The sequence below is a fragment of the Oncorhynchus tshawytscha genome, linkage group LG05 (genome assembly GCF_018296145.1).
Source record: "Oncorhynchus tshawytscha isolate Ot180627B linkage group LG05, Otsh_v2.0, whole genome shotgun sequence".
Lineage (NCBI taxonomy): Eukaryota > Metazoa > Chordata > Actinopteri > Salmoniformes > Salmonidae > Oncorhynchus > Oncorhynchus tshawytscha.
The window spans coordinates 54,381,883-54,396,313 of NC_056433.1; the positions used below are offsets into that span (position 1 = coordinate 54,381,883).

General features: G+C 41.6%; 1 protein-coding gene across 1 annotated transcript; it reads left to right on the plus strand.

Annotated features, from left to right (window-relative positions):
- Window positions 1-1,770: 1,770 nt before the first annotated feature.
- Window positions 1,771-3,854, plus strand: LOC112251799 (forkhead box protein D1-like). Its single transcript, XM_024422739.2, has 2 exons — window positions 1,771-2,370; window positions 3,305-3,854. The coding sequence occupies exons 1-2, from the start codon at window positions 1,936-1,938 to the stop codon at window positions 3,677-3,679; spliced, it is 810 nt and encodes a 269-aa protein (XP_024278507.1). The 5' UTR covers window positions 1,771-1,935; the 3' UTR covers window positions 3,680-3,854.
- Window positions 3,855-14,431: the final 10,577 nt, after the last annotated feature.

The window sequence follows — 14,431 nt, forward strand, 5'->3', positions numbered from 1 at the left end:
ATCTTAGTCCTGTATTGACGCTTTGCCTGTTTGATAGTTTGTCTGAGGGCATAGCGGGATTTATTTTAAGCTTCCGGGTTAGAGTCCCGCTCCTTGAAAGCGACAGCTCTAGCTTTTAGCTCAGTGCGGATGTTGCCTGTATTCCTTGGCTTCTGGTTGGGGTACATACAGTCACTGTGGGGACAACGTCATCTGTGATGGAGCCAGTGACTGATGTGGTGTACTCCTCAATGCCATCAGAAGAATCCCTGGAACATATTCCAGTCTGTGCTAGCAAAACAGTCCTGTAGCGTAACATCTGCTTCATCTGACCACTTCTTCATTGACCGAGTCACTGGTGCTTCCTGCTTTAGTTTTAGCTTGTAAGCAGGAATCAGGAGGATATAATTATGGTCAGATTTGCCAAATGGAGGGCTAGGGAAAGCTTTGTATGTGTCTCTGTGTGTGGAGTAAAGATGGACTATAGTTTTTTCCCTTTGGTTGCACATTTAACATGCTGATAGAAATTAGGTAATATGGATTAAAGTTTCCCTGCATTAAAGTCCCCGGCCACTAGGAGTGCCGCCTCTGGGTGAGTGTTTTCCTGTTTGCTTATGGCCGTATACAGCTCATTGAATGCAGTCTTAGTGCCAGCATCAGTTAGTGGTGGTAAATAGACACCTACGAAGAATATAGATGAAACTCTCTTGGTAAATAGTGTGGTCCACAGCTTATGACGAGATACTCTACCTCAGGAGAGCAAAACCTTGAAACTTCCACACTATTAGATTTTGTGCACCAGCAGTTTTTTTTTACAAATATACTCAGACCGCCACCCCTTGTCTTACCAGAGGTGGCTGTTCTATCTTGCCGGTGCAACTTAAAAGCCGCAAGCTTTATGTTATTCATGTCGTTGTTCAGCCACGACTCAGTGAAACATAAGATAATACCGTTTTTAATGGCCCGTTGGTAGGATATACGTGATCATAGATCGTCTGTTTTGTTATCCAATGATTGTACGTTGGCTAATAGGACTGATGGTAAAGGCAGATTACCCACTCGCCTTCGGATCCTTACAAGGCACCCTGACCTACGTCCAAATATCTGTATCTCTTTCTCCTGAGAATGACAGGGATGAGGGCCTTGTCGGGTGTCTGAAGTAAATCCTTTGCGTAGGGATGTTTTTTTGATTGTAGTACCTAATTTATGATAAATGTATTACTGTTTTATAACAGAATCTCTTACAGTAACTCTGATAATGTGCACTATACGGAGCATCCTCCGTCCAAACCCATTTAAGTAGGGATAATGCTGTTTAAATGCCTTTTGGTGCTGCTGAAGCACCCTCTGAACACCATGTCGTACTAAATCAGTGTTTAATCTCCCATAATTACAAAGATTTGCTGTGGTTTAAGAAAATTAATCGGCCTTGATTTGACCCCCTCCCTCTGCTTCTCCTGTCTCTATTGCCCCTCACTGTGAGGGATACATTTACGGACGTTTAAATAGTGGTACCATCACAACTCTGATCCATTCTGATCTAGTTTTCACAAGATACATTTGAGGAAGGAAATAACACTGCATAAATTCTTTTTTTCCTTCATTTTCTTCTTCTTCTATCAGATCAGTGTGGTATAACACGTTTGATTGTCCTTAACCTATACAGGCTTTGGCATCACATTGAGTTGAGTTACCAAACAATCAGGGTAAATTGGGACTATCCCATTTAATTGTCCTAACTTGATCTTGTGACCAAAGAGACTGCAGTCATTAACTTACTTAGCCCAAAGTACATTGAAGAGAGGCATCTTACTTGATGCACAGCAGTGTCATAGACCAGCACTGGGAAACTGAGCAACAAAAACATCTGTGAAGAATCTGAGGATTGTATTGTGGTGGAAATAGGTAATCTACATTTAAAGTGTTAGCAACTGCCTTAAAAGTCCAACAAGGCCCATGGAGGACAGAAGCAGCTGCAACACTGGCCGGGAGCGCTTGGGACTACGCTTCACCATAGACTACCTGCTGTACAACAAGGACAGTAAGAGCATGAGAGAGGAGGCAAAGAGTCCCCCAGCAGAGCAGACCTCTCATAGTCCAGTGGAGGAGCGGAGTCCTGACATCCTCTCAGAGAGGGAAAGTATCAAACTTGGGAGCCCTGAGAAGGGGCCCGAAGGAGAAGAGGGGTCAGAGGAGGAGGATGAAGAGGAGGAGGAGGTCAAAGTGAAAGAAGATCAAGAGGCGACCACTACAGACAGTCCATGGGGCAAGCCCACCCAGTCCTACATCGCCCTTATCTCTATGGCCATACTTGCATCAGAGGAGAAGAAGCTGTTGTTGTGTGACATCTATCACTGGATCATGGATAGCTACCCCTACTTCAAGAGCAAGGTATGTCCAAGTGATTCAATTCAGGGTTCATTCCAAGTGGAATATTTGTCTGAACTAGGGTTGGGATCAGTTTAATTTCAATTCAGGAGATATATTCCAATTCAGGAATTGAAAAGAGTGCCATTTATTTTCAAAGCAGATTGTTTTTGATTCTTGAAATTCTATTTCAATTCACTTCAAACACAGACTGAATTGAATTGGAATTTACATTGCCAGCTCCCTGTATTGGCAATAGTCTGTAATTCTAATCAATTTAACTGCATAACATTAGATACTCATGAGAAAAACCTGATCAAGAAATGACTAGTGTGTGGAAAGTTTCCAAAAACCTAAAGTACTATTCATTACGCACATCCTCCACTGTAGTCAAAAGAAAGAAAAAAGTATATCTGACGTTTTCTCTTTTCACTATATTCCCATTGTGAACTGTTGAAAAAGGGTGATCTGGCACGGTAATGGGTAGAATTACTGCATGCATGAACCTGGCTCAGCTGATTATGTTGTTGCATGGAAGGTCTAACTGAGTAACCTATAGGCTGCAGGTAATTCTGTTGATAGCCGCAACGGGTTAAGAACTAAAACTAGCTCTTTAACAGGTGTAACAACAGGTTTACCTCATGGGATTAGGGGAATTAAACAAGGTGAACGTGGTGGTTTCGTCTGTCAGTCAACTCAAACAACCGTAACCAAACGTCACTATGGCCCTTTTACATGGCCTGGCACCAATGAAATAAATGCAAGGGAAAATTGTTAATATTCTCTGTACAATGTATACGGGGGATTCAGCCATGAGGGAATGCCATTTTTGGTTTCTAATAATTGAGTACAAGGATGATGTTGGATCATTTCTGTTCCAGGGCCACATACAACACTTAGTTCATGAATCACCTTTATTCTTCATGTCTCATATGTGAACATTATTGTTGTCCTATAGGATAAGAACTGGAGGAACAGCGTCAGACACAACCTGTCTCTGAACGAATGCTTTGTGAAGGCTGGTCGGAGTGACAATGGTAAAGGGCATTTCTGGGCCATCCACCCCGCTAACTTCCAAGACTTCTCCAATGGGGACTACCATCGCCGCCGAGCTCGCCGCAGGATCCGCAGGGTGACAGGACAGCTCCCGTATGCCCTGCACGCACCCTATTACCCCATCAACAGGCCCAGGGGGGTGCCGTGCTGGTGCTGCCCCCCAGCCCACCCTCTCTCCATGGCCCACCCTCTGTCCTGCCTCTCAGCCAGGATGTATTGGAGCTGGGCTAGCCAGTATGCCAGACGACACCCATCCCTCCACGCTCCGGTTCAATAGCACCACATAGAATTGGATGCATGTTTGATGTTGAACTACTCTTTGTATGACATGTGGCTGAGAGAGATGTATTGAGTATGATTGTGAAATCTGTGGCTAGCTGGCACAAATAAGAGTACCAAAGCACCAAAGTACTATGTTGCACTATTTATTGTTTGAAATGTGATACACCAGATTTGTACTGTAATATTATGTATATTGTATTTGATGAGTACTGTATATGAAGAAATAGAATTGTAAATATATTGATGAACATATTGCATTATTTTATATATCTTCAACAATTTCAAATAAATAAACAAAAAAACCTAACCAACAATGTGTCAATGATTTCTGTCAAACATGAGAAATGCTTACACAGAATGATATATTATATAATATATATATATATATATTAATAAATATATATATAATATATAATATTTTAAATCTATAAATAAAACACTTTACAGCAAGGGTTGGAACTGGTTGACCAAAAACCGGAAACTAACTAAATGATTTGAAGAACAGAACGCTAACTGAAAAAAAGTGATCTATACTGTTCTGGAACAGAACCGTTATTTTAAAAGCATGGGAACCGGTTACTAACATTCTGGGCATTTTGTCCAGTCCCACACAACAAACAAAGTGCCAACAAAGCCCCTACGTAAAGCCTTCACTCTGAAACGTATTCCAGCGTCTGTCTGACAACTAGAAATCTTTGCTAGTAGGTGTGCGTGTGTGTGTAGGCTACCTGCCACTCCCCTCTGAAACATAGGTTACTGAAGCCTACTGACAATGGTGCAAGCGTAATTCAGAAATTAGGGATAGATGTTAAATTAGAGAAGAATAGGTTGACTTTTTCAATGCTAGTTAATGATGCTATAGTTATCAAGCTTCACATTGGATTTATTAACTACAAAAAGGTAAGATGTGTTTTTATTTCTAGTGCCGCTCTGCACACACAAGCTAGCTAGCTAACGCTTGCTCTGGTCCAACTTTAAACCAACTCGGAAGTTCAAAGACATTTGAAGTTCCTCTATAGAAGTTGCTCCTCCGTAGGTATAATTCTGTGGGCCTAATTCAGATAACAAAATGTCCAGCGCTTCAAGGGAAGCTTCCTCCATCCTCACCCTCAACATTTCAGTTGCATCTCGTGCCCTACACTGTGACTGGTAGCACAGTGTGTGTGTTTGTCTTTCATTATGATTAAACTATGCTGTTACGGCAAAATACAATTTGCTCTAAACGACTTTCGTGTACAGATTCAATCGCTTACCCACTCTACAGCAAGCTACTCTATCCGCACTGATTGGTGAAGAAATGTAATTTAGAGCTAAATGTAAAGAAAACGAACAGAACAGAACGATAAACACTGGTTCAGAACTTTATATCGCTGGTCGGAACAGTGGAATGAAACAACAAAAAAGAATGGTTCTGTTCAGAATGAAACGATTGAAAAATCTTTTTGGTTCCAACCCCTGCTTTACAGTAACTTATACAGTATGTACAGAATATTGTACTGTACAGATGACTGTACTGACATAGTACTGTACAGATGACTGTTCTGAGAAGACATTTGGTACTCCAGGTGGTACAGTTCATTAACTGTGCATGTGTATGCTTGAATACGTGCATGCGTGCTTCTACCTTTGTGTGTCTGTGTGCATTTTTGTGGTTGTGTGTTCCTGTGTGTTCCAATGTGTGGTTGTGTGTGGATTCAGGGTGTTAAAAGTGAGCCCACTCCTGAAGCCCGGCCTAGTTTAGATGCTAATTAGTCAGAGATGCTGGGATGCCAAATCTTGTGCCCTAAGAGACTAAAGCAGGCTTCCCAAAGTCAACTCAGGGGATAAGCACCCGGATAATCCCAGAGATCCCAAGGAGTTTCAAAAAATAGGAAGCTTATCACACAGTGTAATCTGTTACCGTTCCTGTGGTGAGGAGACACTGCAGGAGGTGAGGGGGAAGGGAGGGTAGGGTATGGAAGTGGGAGGAGGTGGCAGAAGGGTCGGGGGAGTGGGTGGCGTGGAGAAGTGAAGGTGCAGGTATGAGCGTGTAAAGGGGACCATTGTCAAAGTCTTCACTGGCAACAACAAGTAAAAGATATAAGGGGACCAATCAGAAACAACAGTTCAACTGGAAATGTGAAAGGTATATTATACAGTATACAATAATACTGATCTTTATACCGGTCTGAGAATGTATAGAGAACTGGCTCCATATTTCTTTATCAAAGGGCAAAAAGTGTTCAAATATGCAGTAGCATGGTCAGATAATTATATCTGGAGAATACAACAAGATTATCATAAAAAAAATAAAAGTCAATCATCAGCTGTCAGTTATTCCATCGATAGGAAACTGAGATGTAATTTCCAAAGGTTGGCATTTAAATTCACAATTCTTGAGCATGTTTTTTGTTGTTGAGTGGATTAGGTCAGAGATCGACTTTTTATACTGCTTGTTTATGTCAATTCATGTGCGGTTTTTGCCTACCAATTATTGGAAATTTGGATAAAGGCAATACATCTGAAAGGTAGATTAGAGTACATTCTAAAAAGAAAAGAGAATGTCTTTATTTATGGGAAAAGACAAAAATACAGTAGACAAACATGTCAAAACCCCATTTTCTTCTCTGTTTATTAGAGCGATGACAAATCCATCTAATTAATTTTTTGTTCCCCAAATCTCTCTGTTCATTGTGGACAAGCTAATTGGACCACTAATTTGTTTAATTCCCATGAATTGCACTCTGTATTAAATCCTCTTCAATTCGCAAGCTTTAGGGCTTTAATTCTGTTGCATATGTTTTCTGCATGCTGGCAGGAAACAAGGCTTTGGACAGGTTGCATCCATCACACAAACACACACACACACTGTAAAGGGGTAACCATTAATTTGACAGTAATATACTGGCAGCTTGGTGGCAAGTACAATTCTGTATTTAATATTAAAGTACACCTACTGTAATAGAAATATGGTATCAAAGCAAGTACTGTGACTGTATTGTATTGACTGTATTGTATTGACTGTATTATACTGTAAAAGTAAATGCAACCGTAATCAGAATTAATGAATGAATGGATGAATGACATTTATTGAGGGGAGAGGCTTGTGTTTCACAGTATTGTTTTATAATAATATGGGATTGGTGCAAGCAGGTTGGCTGTTACACTCAAAAAATGAGGGGTTCAACAAGCGTTCTTCTATGATCCTCAAAGTTCTTAGAAGAACCTTAGGGTTCTTGGCACTGAAAATTCCCCCAAAAAGGTTATTCAAAAGGTTATTTGAGGATCCATGAAAAAGGGTTCTTTGAAGAAACGTTTTAAAAGGTTCTTCGAAGAACTCATAGGGGTTCCCCCACAGTTTCAATTTGAAGAAGCCCTAAAGGATACTCCAGGAAACTTTTCTTTTTAGAATGTAGGTAAAGTGCTTATGCATTACAGCATATTAATGAATATTAGTTTTTTTATATCACTTGCACTTCTAGAGGCCTTAACAAATGGTTTCCAAACAGGCAGCGACTAAAGGAGAAACAGACCAGAAAGATATGGCAAAATGCTTAACCATTTAAGGTTTAAGACTTGCTGCCACTCCAATCTGTCCCCTATACAGTTTAAATTGATGGGGGACTGTACCACATAGGAGTTAAATTGCTAGACCATTCTCACTGCAACAAATACATTCTCTTACAAGGCACACCTCAAAATATGTCAATACGCCAGAAACAACAATCCCATGCACCCACTAGTGGTCAAAATAGTTTGGGCAGTCTGGTACGGTACTGTATTCTGTGGGGTGGAATTACAGTAGCATTCAAAATACAGCAGTTTTCCCACAATGTATTATAATTTACAGTATGATGCAGTAAATGTTTCAGTATTTTTTTTTACTGTTAATAATACTTAAAATTACTGTATATATTACAGTTTTCCATTACAGCGCACACACACACACACACACACACACACACACACACACACACACACACACTCACACTGGGCTACAGTATGCTGAACCACCTTTTTTAAAACATTTAAAAAAAAATCTCAACACAAAAGACATGTTGACAAGTTGTTACAGTGTTAGTAATGATGTACACCCAAATTGAGGGTGAATGCAATGTTCCATTCAAGCATTTCTCTCATTGTCATTCTTTCAGCTGTTTCGTAACTCATTGCGGCACACAACTAGATGCCAGACATGCTAGGAATATGTGAACGTCCATCAACATCAGATTTTTCTGTTTACCAAAGAATGTCTCCATTCAACACATTATGGCCACAAGTTATGTGTTTAAGTTGACCAAGGCTGTCAGTGTAGCCGCAGCTTGTCGGGCCACGGCAGAGGGAGGCGTGTTAGGTTGTGTGCTGTATCTTCTTAATCTAATAGGATAGGCGGAAGGGTGCAGGGGGCCTGGGATTACTGCCCACGATTTGCCCCTGATTAACAAATCTGAGAGTGAGGTAAGAAGATGAGTCCTGCTGTGATGATGATGATGAAAACGTATGGCCATGTTATGGCCACATTATAGCATTCCAAAGCTGCTTTTATTGCTCTGGCGTAGTGTCTCCTGGATTGATTGTGGATTGACAAGAGACATTATTGATGAATGTTGACAAAACATTGGTTGATGTCTGACTCCACAGAGCTTCAAAAAGGACATTCAAAACTGTGGATGTGACTGATAAGACAGGAAGCACAACTTCACCGCCAAAAATATAAACATATGCTTTCAATAAACATGTCAAAACTGTTAGATTGTTTTAATTAGTCAACATTTACATTACCCAGATTTAGTCAATGTTTAAATTTACCTGAATTATGCACAAACTATAGAAGGAATTCTACACAGAATTACGCAATTTTGAGGACTCTTGAATAGTTATAGACCAACAATTACTTTGGAAAAGGTCGAAACAACGTTTTGTAAAGCCGTTGAATAGATAGAAACAGGTAGATTAGACATCAGCATTATGCTGGCACCATAACCCCTATCTCTATGGTGTAGGAATAATAGCCCAGGCTGCCTGAGCATCAAAGGCCCCATAATAGTCAATCGATCATCATGAATGCAAGGCGCTATTCTACACATTATTGTTAACAATAATTTGCTTCCCAGTGCACCGCTGCCATCTTTGAAGCAATGTTTTATTGCCTTTCTTTTCATCTGCATCTGTCATCCCTGAGGTACACTGTTTGATCTCTCCCAACAACCCTCCCTCTCTCCCCGAGGTCGCGTTGACCTGTTGATTGGCAGCTGGGCTCAGACATATGGTAGGACGAGGCATCGACCGGTGCTCCCGGGAGACTGAGGCAGACCGAATTATTTTTTTCTGCGGGAGGAGAGCAGAGACGGTGAAGGACCGATTGTGCCGCGCTGCGTAAAGAGCAATATGATATTTCGCCTCTAGATGACGCAAGATGCCAGTAAACCTCAACGTTGTTTCGATCATTTGGAACAAATGTTTCAGTGGGCCTCATTTTCATCGCACTTAGGCTATATTGAAATCCTACATGCGCAGTATTTAGACTTGCATGTCATTTTCTGGGTATACAATATAAGTGACATAACAAGACATCTTAGTAAGACAAGGAAAACAATACTTCACAGAACAAGATACAAATGTCCATTTGTTGTCAGATGAGAATCTCAAGAGATCAGCCCTTTCTCTCTGGGAGAGTATCAGATTGCTTGAGAGTGTCACTCCCAATCCTCATTTGATTGGAAATAGATCATGATAATGGTCACTTACTAGATGCCTTGTGTCTACTTTTCCTACTGTAAGCCTAAGGATACAACTCTCTGCTAGTCCAATGTGTGCCATAGGGGCAGCGGAAATCTCTAAAAGCAGCACAGATGTGATGGAGCCCCTGGTTGGGGGAGATGGTAGATGTTAGAGCAGTCCAGTGCCCTTTCCCTTTCTTCCTCCCCAGGGACAGGGTTGCTATGGTGATGGTTCTCCAGCCAGGCCAGCAGTGATCCTCTTGTTGGTGACCCTTAACCTTTAGGCCATGGCCAGGGTCAAGAGGTTAGTGGTGGCCAGAGGGCAATGAGAGCGCTTCCATGATTGGCACTCTGACATGCTCACTGCCCCCTCATCTGCAGTCGTCACCTTTCTCCTAGATATCAACTCCAATTTGGCATTTATAATGGGAACGTCTGCTGAATAACATTCCATGCTTCAACATGTTTGTTTCTGTAGGTATTCTGCCCTTAAGGCAGAATACGGGCTCAATAATGTACAATTTGCATTTGGTTCTATACATCCTCATACATATATTGCACATACTGTATGAACAACGATGCACATACTGTATGTATTCTGTGAGTGTATTGATAGGCTAATACCAATAGTAATGCACAATATTCAGCTCTAAACCATGTAAGATGACATGATGAATATGACAGAAATAATGATCATCAGTATTCCCCACAGCCCCCTGTAATCCACTGTACGTGTGGATGTTTATAGACCAATGTGTGAATGTATGGATGGGGGGATGGGTTATGCACTAGCATACTCGCAGGGAATAATTACAGAATCCTGGGTACTAAAAGTCATATGACCCAGGCCTTCTGCTCCCAAATAATTTATCCCCCGGCTGATAGCTCGTCAATATCAATTTATTAATTTAACAGCTCTAGACTGATAAAAGGTACAGCACACGGTTAGCCTGCTGAAGCAGGGAATAAGGACAAATTTTACAGTGAGGCTAGAGGATGGAGGGAGGTTAGAGGTGTGAGGAGCAAGATAGCTGAGGGAGAGAGAGACTGGGGATGTGGAGTGATCAATGATGATATGGAGAGAGTGATGGAGATTTGTGATGTAAAAGGGGGATATCATCGCTCATGATACAAGGCTATTGAGCAAAGCATATGAAAATGAATATGGTTATTATCACGAGATTAAAGATAAAGATGAAAGAAGACCATCCTTTCATGACATTCAATGACATTAAAATGTTCAAGAAGGTTCAAGTATGATACTTAAAGACACATCCTCTTTAGGTAAAACGGAATGATAATAATACTTCCCCAAAAATATATAAACATTGACCCTGACCCTCTTGACCTCTGTGCACTCACTTTGATTCCAAATAAAAAAAGAGTAATAAATATGCATCAAGCAAAGTGCATGCACATTCTCCTAGCTAGCACCCCCTCACCCTGCAAGCCAAACTAGTCCCCGAACCATTACATAACATCCCTGAAGGAGGCTAAAAGGTATTTTAACAAGACCCACTGCTCGGTGACCTTTCACCTTCCTCCACTGACCGTCACCCCCTGACCCCACTTACACTGGCCAGTGACAGTACTGACACCCCTCTCTCTTCCGTTGGGCAGCTGTACAGGAGAAGGACACATTTGAATAAACACATTTGCATTGTTTCTGGGGTAATACAGATGGATGCTGTTTTTCACTTCATCACTGGCCCTTCCATCCATCTTTTTATCCATCTATCTGTCCATCTATCCATCCATCCATCCATTTGCACAATAAATGAATAATAAGCGTGAAGGTGACAGGCATGCAGAGAATGGTCATGGGAGCTGAAAGTCATTATACTTCATTTTCATCTTTTAGAATCCATATTTTTACAGAACGAATCAGCGTCTCCTAATTTTCTTTGATCTTTTTGAATTCATTACAATGTAATATCCCGGGGGGTTCTGATACAATACAGAGCCTTCGGAAAGTACTTAGACCCCTTGACTTTTTCCACATTTTGTTACGTTACAGCCTTATTCTAAAATGCATTAAAATGTATTCCTCATCAGTCTACACACAACACCCCATAATGACAAAGCAAAAACAGGTTTCTAGAAATGTTAGCAAAAAAAATTAAAATAATAACTGAAATATCACATTTACATAAGTATTCAGACCCTTTACTCAGTACTTTGTTGAAGCACCTTTGGCAGCAATTAGAGCCTTGAGTCTTCTTTGGTATGATGCTACATGCTTGGCACACCTGTAATTGGGGAGTTTATCCCATTCTTCTCTGCACATCCTCTCAAGCTCTGTCAGGTTTGATGGGGAGCATTGATGCACAGTTATTTTCAGGTCTCTCCAGAGATTTTTGGGTTCGAGTTCGGTCTCTGGCTGGGCCACTCAAGGACATTCAGATACTTGTCCCAAAGGCACTCCTGCATTGTCTTGGCTGTGTGCTTAGGGTCATTGTCCTGTTGGAAGGTGAACCTTCGCCACAATCTGAGGTCCTGAGCACTCTGGAGAAGGTTTTCATCTCTCTGTACTTTACTCTGTTCATCTTTGCCTTGATCCTGACTAGACTCCCAGTCCCTGCTGCTGAAAAACATCCCCACAGCATGATGCTGCATCCCTAAGGTGAAGCATGGTGGCAGGTTTCCTCCAGATGTGACACTTGGCATTCAGGCCAAAGAATTCAATATTGGATTCATCAGACCAGAGAATCTTGTTTCTCATGGTCTGAGAGTCTTTAGGTGACTTTTGGCAAACTCCAATTGGGCTGTCATGTGCCTTTTACTGAGGAGTGGTTTCCATCTGGCCAGTCTACCATAAAGGCCTGATTGGTGGAGTGCTGCAGAGATGGTTGTTCTTCTGGAAGGTTCTCCCATCTCCACAGAAGAACTCTAAGAGCTCCTTCATAGTGACCATTGGGCTCTTGGTCACCTCCCTGACCAAGGCCCTTCTCCCCCGATTGCTAAGTTTGACCAGGCAGTCAGGTCTAGGAAGAGTCTTGGTGGTTCCAAACTTCTTCCATTTAAGAATGATGGAGGCCACTGTGTTCTTGGGGACCTTCAATGCTGCAGACATTTGTTGGTACCCTTCCCCAGATCTGTGCCTCGACACAATCCTGTCTCGGAGTGCTAAGGACAATTCCTTGGACCTCATGACTTAGTTTTTGCTCTGAAATGCACTGTCAACTATGGGACCTTATATAGACAGATGTGTGCCTTTCCAAATCATGTCCAATCAATTGAATATACCACAGGTGGACTCCAATCAAGTTGTAGAAACATCTCAAGGATAATTAATGGTAACAGGATGCACCTGAGCTCAATTTCGAGTCTCATAGCAAAGGGTCTTAAGGTATTTCTAAATATAAATTTGCAAACATTTCTAAAAACCTGTTTTCACTTTGTCATTATGGGGTATTGTGTGTAGATTGATTAGATGTTTTATATTTAATCCATTTTAGAATACGGCTGTAACGTAACAAAATGTGGAAAAAGTCAAGGGGTCTGAATACTTTCTGAAGGCCCTGTACAGTCCATGCACATGCTTTACTGTTCTGAACAATGTCTTACGCTAACAACCCCTGTAGTGGACTCTCAGCCTTTGGAGAGGGCTGTACGTTGTACGGTGGTGGCAAGTGTCAATGGAGAGGCCGTGTCAGTGTGATAGATGATAGACTGAGGTTAAGAGGTGTCAACGCACAGTGAGAGGGCTTGAGGACACTTCAACTGAGCTGCCTGACACTCTCCAGGCCTCTCCTCTGATTAACTCACTAAAGACAGCCATTCAGACACACACTCCACACACACACACACACACTGATCCTATGACACATACTCAGAGCCGCTCTCTCTCTCTCTCTCTCTCTCTCTCTATCTCTCAGTTCACACACTCACACACACCCTCTTATGAGAGTCAAACACATCACACTGCAGTGGGTTGCCTGTGTGTGTGGCTGACATATAGGAGGTGAGGGTGTCTTCACAGAGGCCCTCTGAAAGGTTCTTACAGACCACAATGGATTTCTCTCACATCCAATGTGAGGTATATGTCCAGTGGAGTGCGAAATACAATACGCTCAATTCTACAGGGCTTTGCTCCTGTCAGACTGTGTCGAGCAACATAAAACATCTCAAACATGCACATACACACACTCTTTTCCTCTGTTGCTCACGCACATACATACAAAAGAAAATAATGCACTTTAAAAGTGCTTCAAACTCATTTAACTTATTTTAGTTTTTGTTGGTCACTAGAATATTTGAAAGTAAGTAAGACTCTTTACCAATAAGTTGTACCATTCCAATCATTTGGCCAATAAATGTACCTAAGTTGTGTGAAACTGGGCCCTCTTATATGTCCCTTTGCATTTCCCAAACGCTCCCTTTGAATATCTCTTGCGTCGTTTGGGGGTATATTGCTTTCTTTTCAGGTTGCTGAGGAAACCACTCCTTATTTGTTCCTGCCATGACCTCTGACCTCAGACACATGTGGTTGGACTCTGCTCTGAAAAGATGATGGTAGGCCTCTCTCCATGCTTCTACATCTGCATTGCTTTCTGTTTGGTGGTTTTAGGCTGGGTTTCTGTATAAGCTCTTTGTGACATCTGCTGATGTAAAAAAGGCTTCATAAATACATTGATTTGATTCACCTTCTAGGTCGCCCTAAACAGCTGGTGAGGAGTGGGATGGAGGGAGATAAAGAGTGGTAGAGATGGAGTGGTAGATGGAGTAGGTAAGCGTCATAGAGAATGGTCCCTCTATGCTTTTCTTGACCTCCTCTCTCAAATGTTATTTTATTAGCCCTGTCAGATTGTAATTTTCCCAACTGTAAACACACAGAACGGGCTTAATTAAGAATTTTTGAAAGGGGATACAAATAAAGTCCGGAAACATTAGGTAGATGCAACCGGGTGTCGTAAAGATTGATTAAGACAAAGAGGATGGAAGGACAGGGAGAAACAGTTTGTGGAAGGAGGGGGGTCAGGAGTGGTATATGATACAATGGAGGCATATTCTTGTGTTGCTCCGGGCAGGGCTCAGAAATAGGCTTG